Source organism: Juglans microcarpa x Juglans regia, chromosome 7D (genome assembly GCF_004785595.1).
Source record: "Juglans microcarpa x Juglans regia isolate MS1-56 chromosome 7D, Jm3101_v1.0, whole genome shotgun sequence".
Taxonomy (NCBI): Eukaryota; Viridiplantae; Streptophyta; class Magnoliopsida; order Fagales; family Juglandaceae; genus Juglans; species Juglans microcarpa x Juglans regia.
In genome coordinates this window covers 260,585-278,379 of record NC_054606.1, presented here as the reverse complement: position 1 = coordinate 278,379, position 17,795 = coordinate 260,585, and the positions used below count along the sequence as shown (strand labels likewise).

General features: G+C 39.7%; 3 protein-coding genes across 3 annotated transcripts; 1 reads left to right on the top strand and 2 right to left on the bottom strand.

Moving 5' to 3' along the window:
* Nucleotides 1-891: 891 nt before the first annotated feature.
* Nucleotides 892-2,188, bottom strand: LOC121239708 (protein LIM1). The gene is made up of 2 exons (XM_041137007.1): nt 1,729-2,188; nt 892-1,159 (listed from the first exon to the last, which is right to left on the bottom strand). The coding sequence occupies exons 1-2, from the start codon at nt 2,038-2,040 to the stop codon at nt 1,148-1,150; spliced, it is 324 nt and encodes a 107-aa protein (XP_040992941.1). The 5' UTR covers nt 2,041-2,188; the 3' UTR covers nt 892-1,147.
* A 6,537-nt stretch (nt 2,189-8,725) lies between these two features.
* Nucleotides 8,726-10,780, top strand: LOC121239275 (60S ribosomal protein L6-like). Its single transcript, XM_041136486.1, has 4 exons — nt 8,726-9,055; nt 9,635-9,741; nt 10,016-10,197; nt 10,474-10,780. Exons 1-4 carry the CDS (start codon nt 8,799-8,801, stop codon nt 10,627-10,629), a joined length of 702 nt encoding a protein of 233 aa, XP_040992420.1. The 5' UTR covers nt 8,726-8,798; the 3' UTR covers nt 10,630-10,780.
* Nucleotides 10,781-10,857: 77 nt separating this feature from the next.
* Nucleotides 10,858-14,806, bottom strand: LOC121239274 (FT-interacting protein 1-like). Its single transcript, XM_041136485.1, has one exon. It carries the CDS (start codon nt 14,688-14,690, stop codon nt 11,517-11,519), a length of 3,174 nt encoding a protein of 1,057 aa, XP_040992419.1. The 5' UTR covers nt 14,691-14,806; the 3' UTR covers nt 10,858-11,516.
* Nucleotides 14,807-17,795: the final 2,989 nt, after the last annotated feature.

Here is a 17,795-nt window from a genome sequence, read left to right as displayed (position 1 = left end):
TAGACGTTTGGAAAAGTCATAATAATTAAATGAAAAAGTTGAATATTTAAAATTGAAAAGTATTTTATGATTGAATAATGTTTGATAATGAAATTATAAAAATTTTTATGGTTAGATCATCTTAACTTCTCGAACGATGCCCAAATTGAAGGTTCTTTACCTATTCCATTGGCTTGATACCTAGGGGTGAATTTGGTCCCGTTCAGTCGATCCATATATAGGAAATTTTTAGGACCGGACTGAACCTTTTCGATCCAAGATTTTCCCTCCCTAGACCGGACCGAATATCCATATGGACCAGACAGGACCGTTAGCTATTGATTCATTCGGTCCGACCCAATAGCAAATAAATAAATTAATCTTTATTTTTTTTTGGTAGATAGATTAATAAAAAAAATTATTTAAATTACTAAAATTAAAATTAAGTTAATTCTTAATGTGGATTATAATATATTATTAAGTGATAGTATATATTGTTTAACATTTTATATGATCAATGATAATAGAATAGATAAAAATTATATAATTAACTTATATAATTACTATATAGAATAATATATATAATATTTTAAATATATATAGTTCGGTTGGTTTTGGTTCGGTAGGTTTCAAAAATCACCCACCCCGAGACCAGACTGAAAGTCGAGTTCCTCGAGGACCGAAACCGACCAAATAAATTTTACAGCCCTGTTGATGCCAATTTGGGTTTGGGAGGGGATGCCTCTCCTTTCCCGATCTTCGATCGCTCCTGGTTTCATCGTGTTTTCAGGTTAAACACGAGAATTTAAAATTTTCAACCCTAGCAAAGTTAGCCATTGATAATATGGTAAGCGATTCACGGAAAAAGAAAAAAAGAAGCAAGTTTGTATATCAGTTTCTTGGCAAAAAATAGAGCTAGAAAAATGGATTGCGTCATAGATCAAGAACGGTCATTGTTTTTTTTTTTAGTTTAATTGATCAATCTTTTTTCTTAGCAAAATTACATAAACTAGTGAAAAGTACCGTGGATCACAGCTTAAATCCACTCAACATTTGTCCTCTTATTATGATCAGCATCGGATAATATTACAACCAAAAGACCCCTAAACTTCTTGAACACTTATTCATGGAGCCTTCCTAGCTCGGGTCTAGGCTCGTATATCTTACTTCATGATTTGGCCTGCACTCAAAAAAAAAAAAAAACAGAGCAAGGGCACAATTTTAAGATCAATATCGTTGCATGATTTAAACTAAATGACGAGGTTAGTGCAATCTCAATCTCAATGTGGCTGTATTTATAAGAGTAATCTTATTTAAAGGCTTATCATCTACGTAACATAATTTGATTTGTAAAATTTAAAATTTATCTTTTAAATCAAATTATATCACGTAGATGGTATGTGGTGTAAACATCTTCAAATAGAATTATTCTTGTTGATAATGATGCAAAGTTCAGAGGAAAAGTGTTGACCTGGTCCTTCAGTATAAGATCGACTTCAAGGCCCATTGCACTGCTCGATCTTTTAACACATTTTTGACAGGGAGGTAATTGGGAACAGGCTTAAAACGACCCTAGAGATGGCATTGGTTTGGAATGTAGTTTGGTACATTTACTATACCCGAAAATGGAGACCCCAAAAAGCTATACTTACAAATAGTTTGTGTTATCAATCGGGAAGTTTCATAAGTTCATAACTCAAGGCTGTGGAGCATAAAACAAAATAAATAGTTGTGAAAGAGAGAGATTACATGGTTCAAAGTTGGCGGTGCACTTCTCGGGGAGTTGCAAAGCCATGTTCCGGTCCACACCAGAGATTGGGGTCCATTCACAAGCACACATAAGCAAGGCTGGCCTAGAGCTTTGAGGGCATTGCAGCAGGCATCACTTGGTGGGAGTGGGCTAAAAGGTGCAACTGCTGCCCTGCATGGTATCAGCTGAACAAGTGCCGAGAAGAAGGTGCTGGGACAAGAGGCAGCGGCCTTTCCCGGCTCCATCAAACTAATTGTCATGACCAACATCAACACCAGCGGTGGCAAAACCTTGGTACCAAAATGCGTCATGTTTCAACTGAGACTGTCTCCCTTATTGAATACTTTCTCCTTGCAAACAAGGAGTCTGAGAAGGGTTCGGATTTTATAGGAGGCCCAGGCTCATGCCAAATTGCAACTCTGTCCTAACTTGGGATCACACTAGCCATCCCACCTTCATGCCAGCTATGCTATTTATCTGTTTTGTATCTGGAAGAAAAAAAAAATGCAGAGAAATACGATTGGTGTTGCAGATGAAACGGTTAATAAACTCAAATATCGTGACTAGCTTCTTGCACTACTTCAAATTTTGATAAACATTTAGCATGCTCTACTGCACATCTATTTTCACAGTTTTATGCTCTCCAGGCCAATGAATTCCATTAATGAATCAGCCAAAACTACTTCACATCATATATAGTTGATAATTTAACTGCGGCTTGATGGTTTTCTTCTCGTCTTTGCTCATTTATGACAAATTATATATTTTGTTTTGCCTTTTATTTATAATGTCTTTTGCGCATAGCGACCATTTAATGCCAGCCACCCAAAAGAGACGGGAAAAAGCTCCACATGAGCTCTCTGCCAGTGACCACCGACTGCATTTTTATATTCAATTCCACTCAGTCAAAGGAACAAAATCAGTGTTCTCGATTTAGAAAGAAGATAGTCAAAATGAAACAAACTTAAAACCGTACGTAGCAAAACGAAACAACGTCATGCATGGTGCATGTTGCTCTTCTTTAATGTGACTTGTTAACGTCGTGTTTCGCGTACCTTTAGGCCAAATTCCAACAATTCATGTAATCGAAAACGGGCCTTGCACAAGGTATAAAAGGCTGCAGCTTTGAGAGGGCGGCCTAGGAGCCGGGTAACTTCCGATGCCAAAGTTAGTAAATATTATTGGAGAGTAGCAAATAAGTAAGAGTGTTTAGGAATCAGAAAAATATTCTCGTACCTGAGATCTGCTATTTATACTACAGGCCTGAGAAGCAGATAGTGCCTGCTACCATGACATCTCTATTCTCCGTATTGTTCCTTGTGTCAGAGTTTTTAAATGTGGCGTGGTTGTTCGACAACGTAGTTAATATGGCGTGTTGTCCGGGTGGTAGAACTATTAATGCGGCATAGTTATCCAACCTCATTTTCTCAATAGCTATTAATGTGACATGGTTATCCGACCTCATTTTCTCAGTCTATCTCCCTTCTGGTCCATTCATCCCCTTTCTGTCAGTAGATCAATGGCTCCTCGTATATTATGCCTGCTGTGTGGGCGGGAGCTCGAGAACTGGATACTACTCGAAGGGGCCTCAGATCAATGAGTCTCATCCTTTACAGCACCATTCCTCCTGCAGGTTGTGTATAGAGGAGCTTTCCCATGGGCTGGGTTAGGGGCTCGTTACTCCGGGCTAGGTTTTTTATCTTACTCCCTTCCATTTACGGGCCTCTTGGGCTTTTAGTGGGGAAAATTTCCTTACATTTACCCCGTTAATTCTCACTGGACGAGTATAGTGAGAATTTCTTTCTGATCTAATCCCGCCTCACTACCATGGCCGGGAACCTTATGATGTTATTCTTAGGCCCAGAAGGCTTTTGTCAATTGGCGTCTCTGACGGCGTTCCTATCTTCCTTGATAGGCTCACCTTTTCATGACACCTTTTCAAGTTCATTAATAAAGGGGTGTCAGGCAGTTTTTTCATGCTTGCATCGCTTCGTAAACCACATTCCTAGAACCCGAAACGGTGAGTACCCTTGTCGCCATGGTGCATGAGAGTCTAACCATCACCCTCTACTTATAAAACGTGGGAGAGAGACCTAGTTTCCACCCACTGCATTGTGATTGTCCCACTTTTTAGTTCTCTTGATTTTTCTTATCTCCGACCAATCTTCTTTGCTACGCTGGTGGTGATGGCCTCCAAAAAATATGTTCAACTCAACGTTTCCAGCGGGGTCTCTGCAAATACAAGGCCATTGTTTTTGGGCAGCGGATGGCGCTTGACTACTAGCAAACCAACTCTGACCTCCTTAGCCCTCACCTACCAAGTACCAGAGTCCGCTTCCTTTGAAGTTCCTGGTCCTGATGAAGGCGCCATCGACGTTGAGGGTCATTCCACTAGGGTGCCCCTGCACCCTTCCATGTTTACATGCGGCTTGAGATTGTCATTCCCTCGCCCCGTTCGTGATCTTCTAGATCATCTTGGTTTGGCCCCTTCCCAACTGCACCTAAATGGTCGGAGATTGTTGATGTGCTGCAACATTATCTGGCGGTAGGCTTTGTTGGAATCCTTCCCGGATGACGCGAACCTTAATAATCGTGAGTTTCTCCTTACCCACAAGGTGTTACAGCAAAAGGAGAATGTATGTAGTTTCAAAGCAGCCCATGCTCTAGTCACCTTGGAGTCGCGGTACCGCAAAGTAAAGGATTAGTCTCCCAAATTCTTTTTTGTATCTGGCCGTGGATGAGAGTTTCCAGTAAACCAGGTGAACCGTCGGGAGTTTCCAATACGGACAGATTGGGGAGGTCGAGATGGACGTCCTCCTCCATAGTATCTTCGTGTCCACCACTCCTAATGAGGGACATCAATCTTCTTCGTAGATCTCTCCTTCTTCGTCTCGTTTGGCCGTCGGGAGTCATTCTCTTGAGGCTGCTGATAAAAGGGTGGCGGCTACTTCTAGCAACCTCATAGAGGCAGATAATCATACAGAAGGTAAGTCCCCTCCAAACGTTGCAATCCTTAGGAGTTCGAAGAGTCCCACTGTAGATTCTTCTGTCCAGGTCGTATCTCCAGAGAGGGGAGAATTCCTTTCTACATATCTCAGTCGATGAGGGTCCGAGGAGTTCAGTCATCGACTTACTCGTCCAGGTTGAGTTCCCCGAGGGTGGTGGTTCCATAGGTGATACGGTCGGCGAGGGTCCACCTAATGAACCACTCACCCAGGCCGAGTATCCAGCAGGGGGTGACTCTCTTCCAAATGTCGCGATTGGTCCTCGTCCGGGGGGTTTGAGTGGGGATTCGTCTGCTCCTCCCAAAGTTTTTGCGAGATTGCCTAAATTTCAAGGCTTTGTGGAAGCTCTTCCTTCTTTGCCCTGGCTGGCCATGGAAGGGAGTCGAGAGGAGGCCACTGGTAGGGTTGTTGAGTGCTTGTCAGGTTTTTTCCACGAGGTTCGACCGTTCATTTCCCGCCTTTTACTCTTTTCTCTTTTCCTCTCCCTTTTTCTTAGTCTTTCCTTTGTGTCGCCAGGGTACGTTTTAGCTTGCAACTTTTATTGTGGATGGCCAGGAGGCAGCCATCCAGGAGAACTTGGGTCGTGCTCGCGATGAAAAGGAGGAGAGGGAGCAGTTGAAGTGAGAACTCGAGAGGTTGAGACTTAACCTATCAGATGAGCGCAAAAGTGCAAAGAAGCTGGAGCGTCACCAGTGGAAGCACAAGCAGAAGTGGGAAGAGGAGAAGACCTAACTGGAGCGGCTCAACCAAAGTCTTTAGGATGACTTATCCAGAGTGGGAGGAGAAGAAGTGGTTGGAGCAGCTGAACCAAAATCTTCAGGACGCCACCCTCTCCCTACAAGGGCAACTGAAGTGGTTTTCGAGACTTCGTGACGAAGCGTGGGGACGTGGGGTCGTTGAAGGCCGCAGATCAATATGGGCATTCCTTCTGGAGAGTCCAGAGTTGCATTCGAGATCTTTCACTAAGTAGCTTCAGAGGCTTGTGCTTGCCAATATTCCCACCAGCGAGACATCCTTTCAAACCAACCATGACCTAGGAAGGAAAGAGATGCCTGATACTTTCCCTCATTCGATCGTTCCTGCACCGACATTTGTGGAGTCAGCCAACCCTGCTTCTGCTGCCGTTGTGACCAGTGCCCTTGGAGCTGAAATTTAAAGATTTTATTGTTTCATTACACACACTTTCTCTCTTTTTTACACATGTATCAACCCGTTGTCTCCCAGCGGCTTGTAGATACATACATATATATATATATATATATATATATATATATATATATACTTTGACTAGTACCCATATTTTGTTTGTCATGTCTTGCCTTTGCCTCTCTCTCTATTTTTTTTTTTGGGTAGTCGGTCATGTTGCGCTTGCTTATCCTTTATAGATAGTCATTCTCAGAATACAACCATCGTTTTAATCGTACTGTACTTTGTTATTTGGACGGTTATGTCCCGTCGAGCTTTCAAAGATTCTCGACCCACCCCGTTGGCATCCGGTTTAACTTTTTTGACCCCGCTAGCCGCTTAGCCATTTGTTCATATCTTTAATACTGATTGCCTCCCTCGACATTTCTTGATGTGCTCTGTGCGAATTTTGGGTTCCTAAAAGCGGTCACAGACTATTATGCTGACCTGTCTCGTCGACTATTCGGCGCCCCTTCTTGGGAGATGTTTCATCCCTTAGGCAAGTTTGGGGGTCCTCGGCTGGGTATTGGTTGGAGACCCAGTGGGCTTTAAGTAGTGGGGACAAATTCCTTGTAGTTACCATGCTAATTCTTCCCATACGAGTCCGGAAGGAATTCTTCTCATTTCTTTTGACCTTGTGTCTAGTCAAGTTCTCAGTTCGTCTTGCCGCATGCTGAATGACCACTCATATTTTGCATACATGGCAACACAACGCCAGTTAAGCTTCCGCATTGAATGGTGTCCCTTTGATTTTTATGTCATGGCTCCATTTTTCATAGTCATTGATTCTGCACATCGTATCAGTAGATATGCTCTATAATGGTTGCGATAATCAAGGGTTTCTGACTTTCTTGGGAGAACATGTGGTGATACATGGAGTTATGACGCCTTGAGAGGCTAAACATCAACCTCGCCTATATAAGGACCCTCCTCTACATTAGGAAACCCATTATACTCACTTTGTCTTTTTTTTCTTTTATTTTGTGACTCTTGCTCTGCTGCTTGAGTTCTCAATTCCTTTGTTTTTCTTTCGAAGTTCCTTTGCATTTTCTTCTATCTTTCATAGCTCTGACAAAATTTTCACACCCTAGTGGGCGATGGGTCCTCTGGCGTCACTCAGGCCGCTACTGGCTTTGGCGGCCTAAGACACAGTGTCACTTCAAGCCCTATGCTAATATTTTCTTCCATCTCTTTCTTTACGAGAATTGAAACTCTCTCTCTTGAATCAGATAATATAACCCAGATATATACAACATTACATGTTCAATACTGCAAGTCCTATATTATAATCTCTCCTTAAATTAAACCTTAATATTTAATTTCACAATGATAGGAAAAATCTCCGTAGATTGTTCACAACTCTCTCTTCTTTTTCCTTTTCATCTCCCTCCACAATGGATAATCAAAACTTTGAAGAAGAATCTTGGGTACTAGAAATCAGTCGAAAATAACATAAATTGCCATTTTGATTACAACAGAAATGAAAAAAAATCTTCACGTTTCTTGGTAATAGAAAGAAAATAGATATCTACCACACCTTCAAACCAAAGAATGAAAATACCATTCAGTAATACAAAGAGAAAGAACCTAAAAACCTCTAACAGTTTGTAGATAAAAAAATAAATCACACATTTCGTAGATAAGAAAATCCTAAGAGGAAATTATGGAATGTTAATAGAAAATATACCCATTTAAATAGGACATCGGATTTGTGGTAGCAGACGTCGGAAATGAAGCTTCGTGCCGGAAGTGGAACTGCGTGCCGAAAATTCGAAAGTTAGGATTTTTCGGGATGAAAGGAAAGGAAAGTTAGGATTTTTTGGGATGAATGGAAGGGGAAATGGCTCTTCCCAAAAGATGAAGACGAAGGGAGGATGACGAAGGGATTGCTAACTTCAGTAGGAGACGTGGTTGAGGGAAGGAGGAATCGAAGGCTTCGTTCGTATGGGTGGTCTCAGACTTTCAATCTCGACACTGAGGGAGGTTGTAAGCGTCAGCTTTGAGTGGAGGGACATGGGCTTCAAGGGGACAAAGAAAGAGGATTCTCGTGAGGAGTAGAGAGGGAGGGAAGTCGGCTAGAAAGAAAAATCGAGAGGGAAACAAGTTTGGGTTTCACAGAACTCACTCCTAACATCCAAACGCAGCCTAATACTATTGGAGAAGAATTGTTAGAGAAAAATAAAAAGTGAACAATTTTAAAAAATTAAGTCTTTAGAAGAATAGTGAAGACGAGAAATATAATAATTGAAATTAAAAAAAAAAAACAGCGGCGCATGAGAATAAGAAGATAAATGATATTTGCAGTCGTGGAATGCGCAAGTGCCGCACAATTCTTTTGAAAAAAATAAATAAATACAGAACTTACATGAAAAAGAACTAATTTTTTAATCGTAAACCTCACTCTTTTTAAAACGATTGTACGATACTTATATATTCCACGAGTGTACTTAACATTATTTGAAAAATAAAGCCAAACAATTCAAAAATAAAGTTAGAAAACTAACGAAACTAACATTTTTTTCTGAATAAAACAAATAAATCAGAGAAAACTATATATATTTTTTAATTTTAGTTTTTCACTTTTCTTCATTTTATTTTCCATTTTTATATTTATTTTGAATTTATTTTTTTAATTTCTTTGTAAGCAATTCTCATCTTTTTATGTTTTTCGGATTCTTACAGTTTTTAATTTAAAATTAAAATTCGTTTTATTTTCTTGTCACGGCTCTAGATAAGTTAGGGCCCATTAAGCCCAAGCTAGGGTTTTGGATGCCTTTTGCACCTCTATATATATCCCTCTCAAACTAGGGTTTTGTGGCAGAGCCTCTCGTTTTCATTCACTTACGGCGAGAGAGAGAGAGAGAGAGAGAGAGGAATCCATGGCGCCGAATCAGAGAACCCCAAAGGTGAGCAGGAACCCTGATCTGATTCGCGGTATTGGGAAGTACTCAAGGTCTAAGATGTACCACAAAAGGGGTCTTTGGGCTATCAAAGCCAAAAACGGTGGCGTTTTCCCTCGCCACGACGCCAAGCACAAGGCACCGGCTCCGGTGGAGAAGCCCTCCAAGTTCTACCCCGCCGATGATGTCAAGAAGCCTCTTGTAAACAAGCGGAAGCCTAGGCCCACCAAGCTCAGGTATTTCTTCAGATCTCCTAAATATATACACGGTATGCTTGTTCGTAAATTCGGTTGTTTTCTGAGGGGGCTGTTTTGATGTTGGGTTCTTTTTGTATTGTTTTGTTGCTGAGAAATTTGGAAATTGTTTTGCTTTACAGTGGGTGAAAATGTCTACATGGAATTATAAGAGGGGTAGCTTTCATTTCAATTAATATCTTCCTGTCTATCTCCATTGGTAGATAATTGGAAAACGTTGAAAATTTTTGGAAGTTATGCTCGTCATTCGATGGGGTAGATTCGTATGTCTATCTAGTTTTTTTGTAGGGTTTTCAATTTGGTTTAATCTTTGTGAAATATGGGGTGACAGAAAGTGACGGAATAAATTAAAACTTCTGAATCCGGTTTACTAAAGCTATTATGGTATTTTTATTCACGCGCTTGGTTTTAAATTCAATTAGATGACTGAATTGGGGTTTTCAATTCTGGCAGCCGAAGTACCCATTTCTTACTGAAAAATTAATTACATTTATTATGTAGTCTTTATTATTTTTTTGGAATACATGTATTCATTTGATTTTATTTTCTTGCAATTTGTAGGGCGAGTATTTCAGCGGGTACTGTGCTGATCATACTTGCTGGGAGGTTCAAGGGAAAAAGAGTTGTTTTCCTGAAGCAGCTTACATCCGGGTTGCTTTTGGTCACTGGTGTGTAGCTTGTGTTGGTTAATTTTTTGTTCTGTTTTTGGATGAGAAGTTGTTGTATTAAGATAAATAACTGTTGATATCATACTAATTTGAGTTTTTGTTTCTATACATTATGTTCTACTTGTGAAATATTTGGAGTGTACTTGTGGTTGGAGTTGCATGAGATTGGTTTTGGGATAATTTATCAGACAAGTGTTGGTTTTATTGATCATCAGAGTGAGGTGCACTTTAATCACTGATTTTTTTAAGATATTACTTTTACTTACCCATTCAGGACCGTTCAAGATTAATGGTGTTCCTCTAAGACGTGTGAATCAATCTTATGTGATTGCTACTTCGATGAAGATTGACATTGCTGGAGTTAACGTGGATAAGTTTGATGACAAATATTTTGCTAAGGAAGTTCAGAAGAAGAAAAAGAAAGGAGATGGGGAGTTTTTTGAGACCGAGAAAGAGGTTAGTAGCTTGATTGCAAATAAAGTGAATGGTGTTTGTTTTTGAGAAATACTTTAGCCACAAAGAGATTTTATAAAAGTAAATCCACAAACTTTTGTGTCTTAATGTGATACATTAGATTGTAAATGTACTTTTATTGTAAAGTAAAACCTAACGTATCATATCAAGATATGTCAATTTGAGAGTTTATTTTTGTAGGATTTTTTATGGCTATAACACTTGTCTTGTTTTTTGGGTTTGTTTATTTTGATTATCTATTGTGTGTCCTAATTGTAGGAGAGAAATGTGCTCCCACAAGAGAAAAAAGATGATCAGAAAGCTGTTGATGCGGCATTGTTAAAATCCATTGAGGGAGTTTCAGACTTGAAGGCCTACTTGGCTGCAAGGTTTTCTCTCAAGGCTGGCATGAAACCTCATGAACTGAAGTTTTAGAGGAAGCGCTGGCAAATTAATAGGGCTGATTCTCTTCATTACTCTGTTTACTTTTTTCGAACTTGGTCATGGTGGTTGTACTCATCTAGTTCCATTGGTAATTGACAGTTACATTTTCTGTGTTTTGTTCGATGGATTTTCCTTTTTCCAATTTTGGTTGTGGAGATGCAGGTGACTAATGATATGCACATATATGCATACATGGTGATCGGGCGAGGCCATATTTCAATGAGATTGTTTTTGCACTCGTCGATTGAGTTACATATCATTTGATTGAAATGCTATGCTATGCCATTCCTATGTTATTTGCTCAAGGAAAAGAAGGTTAGGTGAATGCATTAAACGCGTTATGATCTTGATCTAACTTCCAACTGTGCGCCTCAACCCCGTTAAGTAGTCTGGCCAAGAGGAGAAACTCCAAGTTATCTGCTTCTGGTCTCTGGAAATGGTGTATTTTACGTAGGTTAACTTCCCGACAACAACCCCTAGCTTGGTTTGGTTTCTCTCTCTGTCTCAATAGATGGGTTCCCTGCTTGATCTCCAGCGGTATTGTTAGGTCTCATGATCTATACTTGGCTAACGGTAAAAGGAAAACCAAGAAGGTAAATATCCAAACGAATAGGAAATCAGTAGTGAGGAAAGCACGGTGAAATGAGCGCTGTAAAGCATGAATATAGCGAGAAGGAACTTATTATAGGCTCTGCTTCATGAATCATGATGTTGTATATTATTGTGGAATATATCTCGAGTATAAAGGGAATGCGTTATGAAAACTAAAAGAAGAAAACAAAATATTTATTGAAACTCAAACTCAATCTCAAACGAGACACAGATTGAAGTCACAGGAACGAAGGTATCCCCCAAACTAGAAATTCGAACCATTTGTATCACAGTAAGCTGTCTGTCTGAGCTGGTAATCTCTTAAAGAAATTGCTGGGTACAGAAGGCAGCTTACTCCGGAACCTAGGATGCCGCAAGTGATACAAGCCTGCCAACAGAGCCACTACTCTGAATGGTGTCACATAGAGCACCACAGCTGCACAAAGACAGAACAATATGAAGAGGCCAGTCGCTCTTGGGTCTCTCCAGCTGAGAAGAGACTGAAATCTCTCCCCCTGTGTTGCTATGTCTCCCACCACTGTTTGAATCCTCCCTGCGACGCTTCTAAGTCTGTCATACCGCATCCGAACTATATCATGCGGTCTTGAAGTAGGAAATGTGTCAAATTCCTCGTCAAGCTCATCAGGGTGCACTGCCTCTGCCCATGAGAGTTTAGTATCCATATGAGGCGGGTGTCTGGGGTGGAACCTATAGTTCCATAACCCAATGAGGAACATGTAGAGGAAGAGAGTTGGAAGAATAAGCTCTGGGTACCAAATCAATATTAGAAAAAGTATATGAACCAGAACTGATGTGATGGGGTTCTTCCAGTTGCAAACATCACCAAACCATCGGCTCACAGAAAACATGCCTGAAAGAAGCGAAAAAACTCGAAAGAAGTTGGCTTTGCTTCTTCTCATACTCCACATGTGGGAATCTATATCCAACATATATTCCACTACCTCTTTTCTGAGAGGCGGTTCGGCTCTACCAAGCCGTACTGCTACAATATTCATGGCTTGGTATCTCAAACTGTCCACTTGGTTCACCGTGAAAGGATGCAAGTAATGCATTTTAGGAAGCAAAGGATGCCCATAAACATATACCATATTAGCTAGAGAGAGTGTAGTGAAACGAACCGCTAGTTGGAGCTCCCCCATTTTCTTTACTCCGCGTGGTTGTAGAACAAGAAGTGGGTAAGCATGTGTATGTATCCTATGAGCTTCAAGTGTTGATAGCCGAATCCGCACCTTTCCAATCTGCGAGTCTTTTGCTGCATTGCCTGTTGATCTCTCCCCTCCACCCAAGTGGCAATTGTCGAAAACCCCCAATGTTATGACTGTGCAAGGATCGTAAACTTCCCATGTGTACTGCTCGTTCCACTTGGGACTCAAAGTGTCGGGGATTGTTCTTGTTCGAACCCATTTCTGGCCATACTTAGCTACGCAATAAGCGTCCGTACTTCCTCGGCCATCCTTCATCTTCATTGGGAGAAGTCCCTGTGCACTCAAAATGCCCACTTCCAATATCCCAACTGGTTGTTTCCATAGCTGCCTTGCTGTTGGCCTTTGATCACTTGTGTACATAGTTGATTCATCTAGTACATGGTATCCACCTTCAAGACAAACTCTCAGGTGAATTCTGCTTGAGAACTTGAGTTCTTTCCTCCTGTCAGCTTCCAATACTCCAAAACCAAATTTCTCAAGATTGAACCATCGAGAATGAACTGCTCGGTGGTCCAGTCGCCTTTCAAATGTGTCCAGCGGTAGGCTTATCTTTCCTAACACCTCATCTTTCGAAGGATGCATACGATCCTCAATGGTAATGAACAACTGCTCTTCAAAAGGCTCAGCTGCTACAAACACTAAATCTTCATTCCAAAGGGGGTTGGTAGTTGGGGTTGGACATATCTTGGTTTTGAGCACTTGGTTTCCAACCTGAGCTTTGACAAAAACTTCTGGGAGGCGGTTTCTGTCATTGGGCATCACATCCTGAGCTTCAATAACATTTACCCTGAGGTACCAGAGTTTGGGAGATACGTACACCTTTGACCGAGTGTTGAAAACACCCTCTCCATATACAAAAGCCGCATCTGAATGCCATGCCTCTGGGAAGGCTTCATCAGCCTGTGTTCCCATCCAAACTGCCAGCATGATCTCGCCCTTTACCTTCCCTTGTCCCCGCCGGTCCTCCAGTCTGTACCACTGAGGCGCCAGTGTGCTGTCAGGCGGAACCCTGGTTGGAATCTCATTCAGGTCAAAAACCACTCGTCCCAGATAATCATCCCTTCCCACCATTTCTTTATCCTTTACAAAAACTTCTAGTACTGATGACTGAATTCGGTCTTTTGAGAAAGCGAAGACCTGATTCCACTCTGGATTCAGTTTCTTCTCATAATGCTTGGTTCTTCCTTTATAGTTTCCTAGCTTGACTTCCACATAAGGATCACAACTACTTGTGATGGAGCTAGGAGGAAGATCTTTTGCTTTCACCACTCGAACATACAGATGAAACGTCTGCTCAACAAGGTCGTAAGTGCTTGTAAATCTCTCACTGCTCATCCATCCTCTTCCGCCATATCCTGCACCATTTGGCCATCTCTCACCAAGTTGTGGGTTGGTGTCTTTCAAATCATAGTCGTCTTGGTGGCTAGGATGGCCTTGTGGATTGACTTGGTGCATGGTGAATGGGACACTTTGTGAACGTTTATCTATTGATACGCCTGGATGCTGCACAAATTGGTGTTTGTATATGTGTTGGACTCTTCCTGCTCTCTCTTCTACAAGTTCTTTTACCTCCTCTCTCTCTTCAGCAGGATCAGCACCAGTAGACTCAACTGCTGCAACTGGGGAACTGGAATTGTTTTCAACAGCAACTATGGAAATTTCGTTCACGGTTTCTGCTGTGGTAGTTTTTGGAGTTTTGACAAAAGGAACTTTTGTTTTTGGAACAGTGGCTAGTGTTTTGACTTGGAGATTTGTATTTTCTGAAATGGGAGGGGTATTAAGAGGAGGTGGAGGTCGAGAACTCGGGGCTTTTGTTGGAGAGGATGGGGGAGGAGATTTTGGGTCAAATTCTGGTGTAATATATATTTTTAGTCCAATCTCACCTTTTACAGATGAGAAGAACCACTTCCTTTGTAATTGGAATCTCTGATAAGCTTCCTCACCTTTCTTGACAATATTTGAGCAAGGAATTCTTACTTGACCAAGGAAGTTTCTGCCAGAAATTGGTTTCCTCTCGTTGTAAACAGAAATTTCAATGGCTTGGTAATGATAGTTTTTTGTTTCATCAAAATCAAAGAGAAGTATCTGGTTCCAAATGGGGTTGAGGTTTTTTGGGATAGTTTTGGTTCGGCTTGATTGGTTTTCAAAATCAACTTCTACAAATGAACTGGCAGACCCTTCACCATCCTTGGGTATAAGATCATGAGCATCCACTACCACCACCACTAGCTTCATTCTCTTTTTCTTACATAGCTCCTATGAGAATCTACAATAAGTAGCACCTCACAAGAAATCTCAAACCCGATTCGGAAGCAAAGACGTTCTATTTAAGAAGGCAGAAGATATTAAAAAGAAGATAACAGTTAAAAGGTTCTCTCTCTGCCACAGCGGTGGCTAGTGTTATATATTTTGGATGAAGCAAAGAATGCTTTGATGAAGAAGCTGCCTGACTATTCGTAGAAACGCAAAGGACCAGAGGGAAATGGAGGGAAAGCATAAACTTTTTTTTTTTTTTTTTTTAAATGTGTAAAAAGTGCCAAAGGTTAACATTATCACTGTTGGTTACTTTGGTTGACAAGACATTAGAAATAAAAGAAAAATAATTATGGCTTAAATAATAACTTTGCTAATCTAATAACTACATTTCAAAAAATAAAATAAAATTATAAGGTTCAATTTTTCTTTAATAATTTAAGAGGTCAGATCTCAATGGTGCAGCTCAAGATTGTTGCAGTTTCAATTTCCCTGCACGCGTATGCTGAGATAAAAGCTGCAATTTAAGAGTTAAGCAGCTCGTTTTATAACAAGTAATATCCTTCCGAAGGACTAAACTTGGTCGACTTTATTTCACAGTGAATAAATAACATATATCAAGGATGGATGGCATGAAACTTGCATAACCAGTGCCCTTCCTTCTGCGTAACCATGTTTGAATAATATACATATAGATATAGATATAGATATATGATTCAAGGGAATGGAGGTCACGTGCTGGAAAAGTTATATATATACTAGCTAAATCCCTTTCTTCTTCGGACAGGAATGCCAATGTGATGTAAAAAAAAAAAAAAAAGGGACAGAACGTAAGATTTAAAGAGAAAGCAAAAGGCAGGTTAAGGGTTTGTGGAGCTTGGCCGAAGATGCATTTGCCGAGCTTTCTTCTCTTTCCTACTTTTGGATCACCGGCATTAATGATACCTTCACAAGTACCTCCAAAAACTTCATCTTCTCCATCAATTTGCATGGCATGTTACTAAAGACAATCAATTCCCCTTCAAATATATATTACTTGATCATTATCATGGTCTGTCTAGTAAGGGTTGCTTTCTTGGATTCCAAAAACCTCATCCTTATCTGACTTGTATTAGTTATTAATTTTGCAACATTCTACATACTTAATCAATATAAAATTTAATCCCAAACTATACATAAAGCTACAAAGTGATATCTTACAAATCCAACAACAATACAAATGCTAAACCTAAACGATTACGTCTCTCCTTTAGTGAGTCTAAAACTCCCCTATACCGCACGGTTCATTTGCTTTCTCTTTGGTAATGTCAAGTAGGTTAATTTTATGCTTGCCTTCTGTAAAGTACTTTCAGATTTACTATTTTACCAAATTGCTCTTAAGACCCTTAACCGCTTGACGTGTAGCTTCCCTCTAGAATGTAACGATGGATTATTTTGATATTATTACATATATATACCCCTTAGTGCTTTAGACATGGCTGAATTGTTTTTGGACTGATATTTTACGTGGGCTCTGATCTCTTTGACGGGCTTAAGTCTTATTTTGTTACAAAAATTAATAAGTTATTTTACGTTGGGCTGGGCTGGATTTCTTAAATAGAATTACATTGCTTAACAATTAAGTTAGGCTTAAGTTTTAAACTAAATATATTAGTGTAGAAATTTTAATACGTTATCAGTATTTTTTTAAATAATTTAAGATGTTAGCATTCATTGATTTTCATATTAAATATAATATTTATTTTATTATTTCCTATGGTATGAATTTAATTAAGTAGGTTATTAGGACACATTTTTCCAGACAGATTTAGTAACGTTTAATACTTCGTACATGTGATGAGCTACGAAGTGAGATCCAGAAAGCAGCGCAGCGATGTAAGTAGTTTAATCACAAATTAGGATCATCACATGTTAGTTTAGATAAATTATATTATTAAAGACAATTCTTCATAACCTCTTTTACATGCCACGTATGTCATGATTGTGCAAACATGTCATCCAGCATAGCATACGATCATGTCATTCCACATCATGTTCATAATTAGAAATTATAATTATATACGTATTATGTCATGCATCTCACATCGCATAAGATACGTAAGATATTTTAAGTTCAAGTGCAAAATAAGATCATATCAATTTAATAAATTGTTCATTTAGATGCATAGTACCAATGCAGTTTCAGGGTGGATATGCAAGCCACAGACTCAAGCATAGTCCACCATAATATGTCATAATACTATCAGCAGCTCCCCTTAGGACCAGTGCACAACCTTGCACACAGGGTTAAGTGTGTTGGTCAGTCAGATCAGTTAATTCAGATAAATCTGTCATGCATAACACAAGCATCAGCATGAAGAGTTTGAATTTTAAGCTTTCAGCATGAAAATTTTAAGAAAAATCTTATATTTCTTACATTTACGTTGTAATGGATTTCTTACTGAGTTTTTGACTCATTTTAGTTTATTTCATGTTTTTAACCATCCAGGTGAGAATGATGAACAAGAGTAGGCAGTGTAGGATTAGAATGAGCAATTGTTTTAATTTTAGACTTCCTAGAATAAAATTTACTTTTATGATAAAAATTTTATTCAGTTTATTCATTTAATATTTTTAGAAGACATTTTATTAGACAAATATTTTTATGAAATAAATGCTAATTTCATGTTATTAATATGGTATCTATTACCGGATTATATTTTATGAAAATTACGTAACACTCATAGTCTACGGGAAGATGTGTTACACCCACCAATCCAATACCGACAAGTCAATGAGGAAAAATGATGGGCCTAACAAAAACAACCCATAGCCCAAGAAGCTTTCAAATTTCCCAACATCTTCTACACAGAGCAAGACATAGGAAAGCCCATTGTGGCACGCACGAGCAAATCAAGTCAGAAGCTGAAGCATGAACTCTACCCATCAGCAACTCTGCCATCACTCAGCGAGAAGAAACAAAAAGCACAAGGGCCGAAATGAGTGTTGAGGCATACACCACTGATCCATGAAGATAGTTAGCAAGCAAAACTAAAAGTACAAAAAATCATCCACAAACCCATAGTTCAATCCAATGAAAGTGCTATA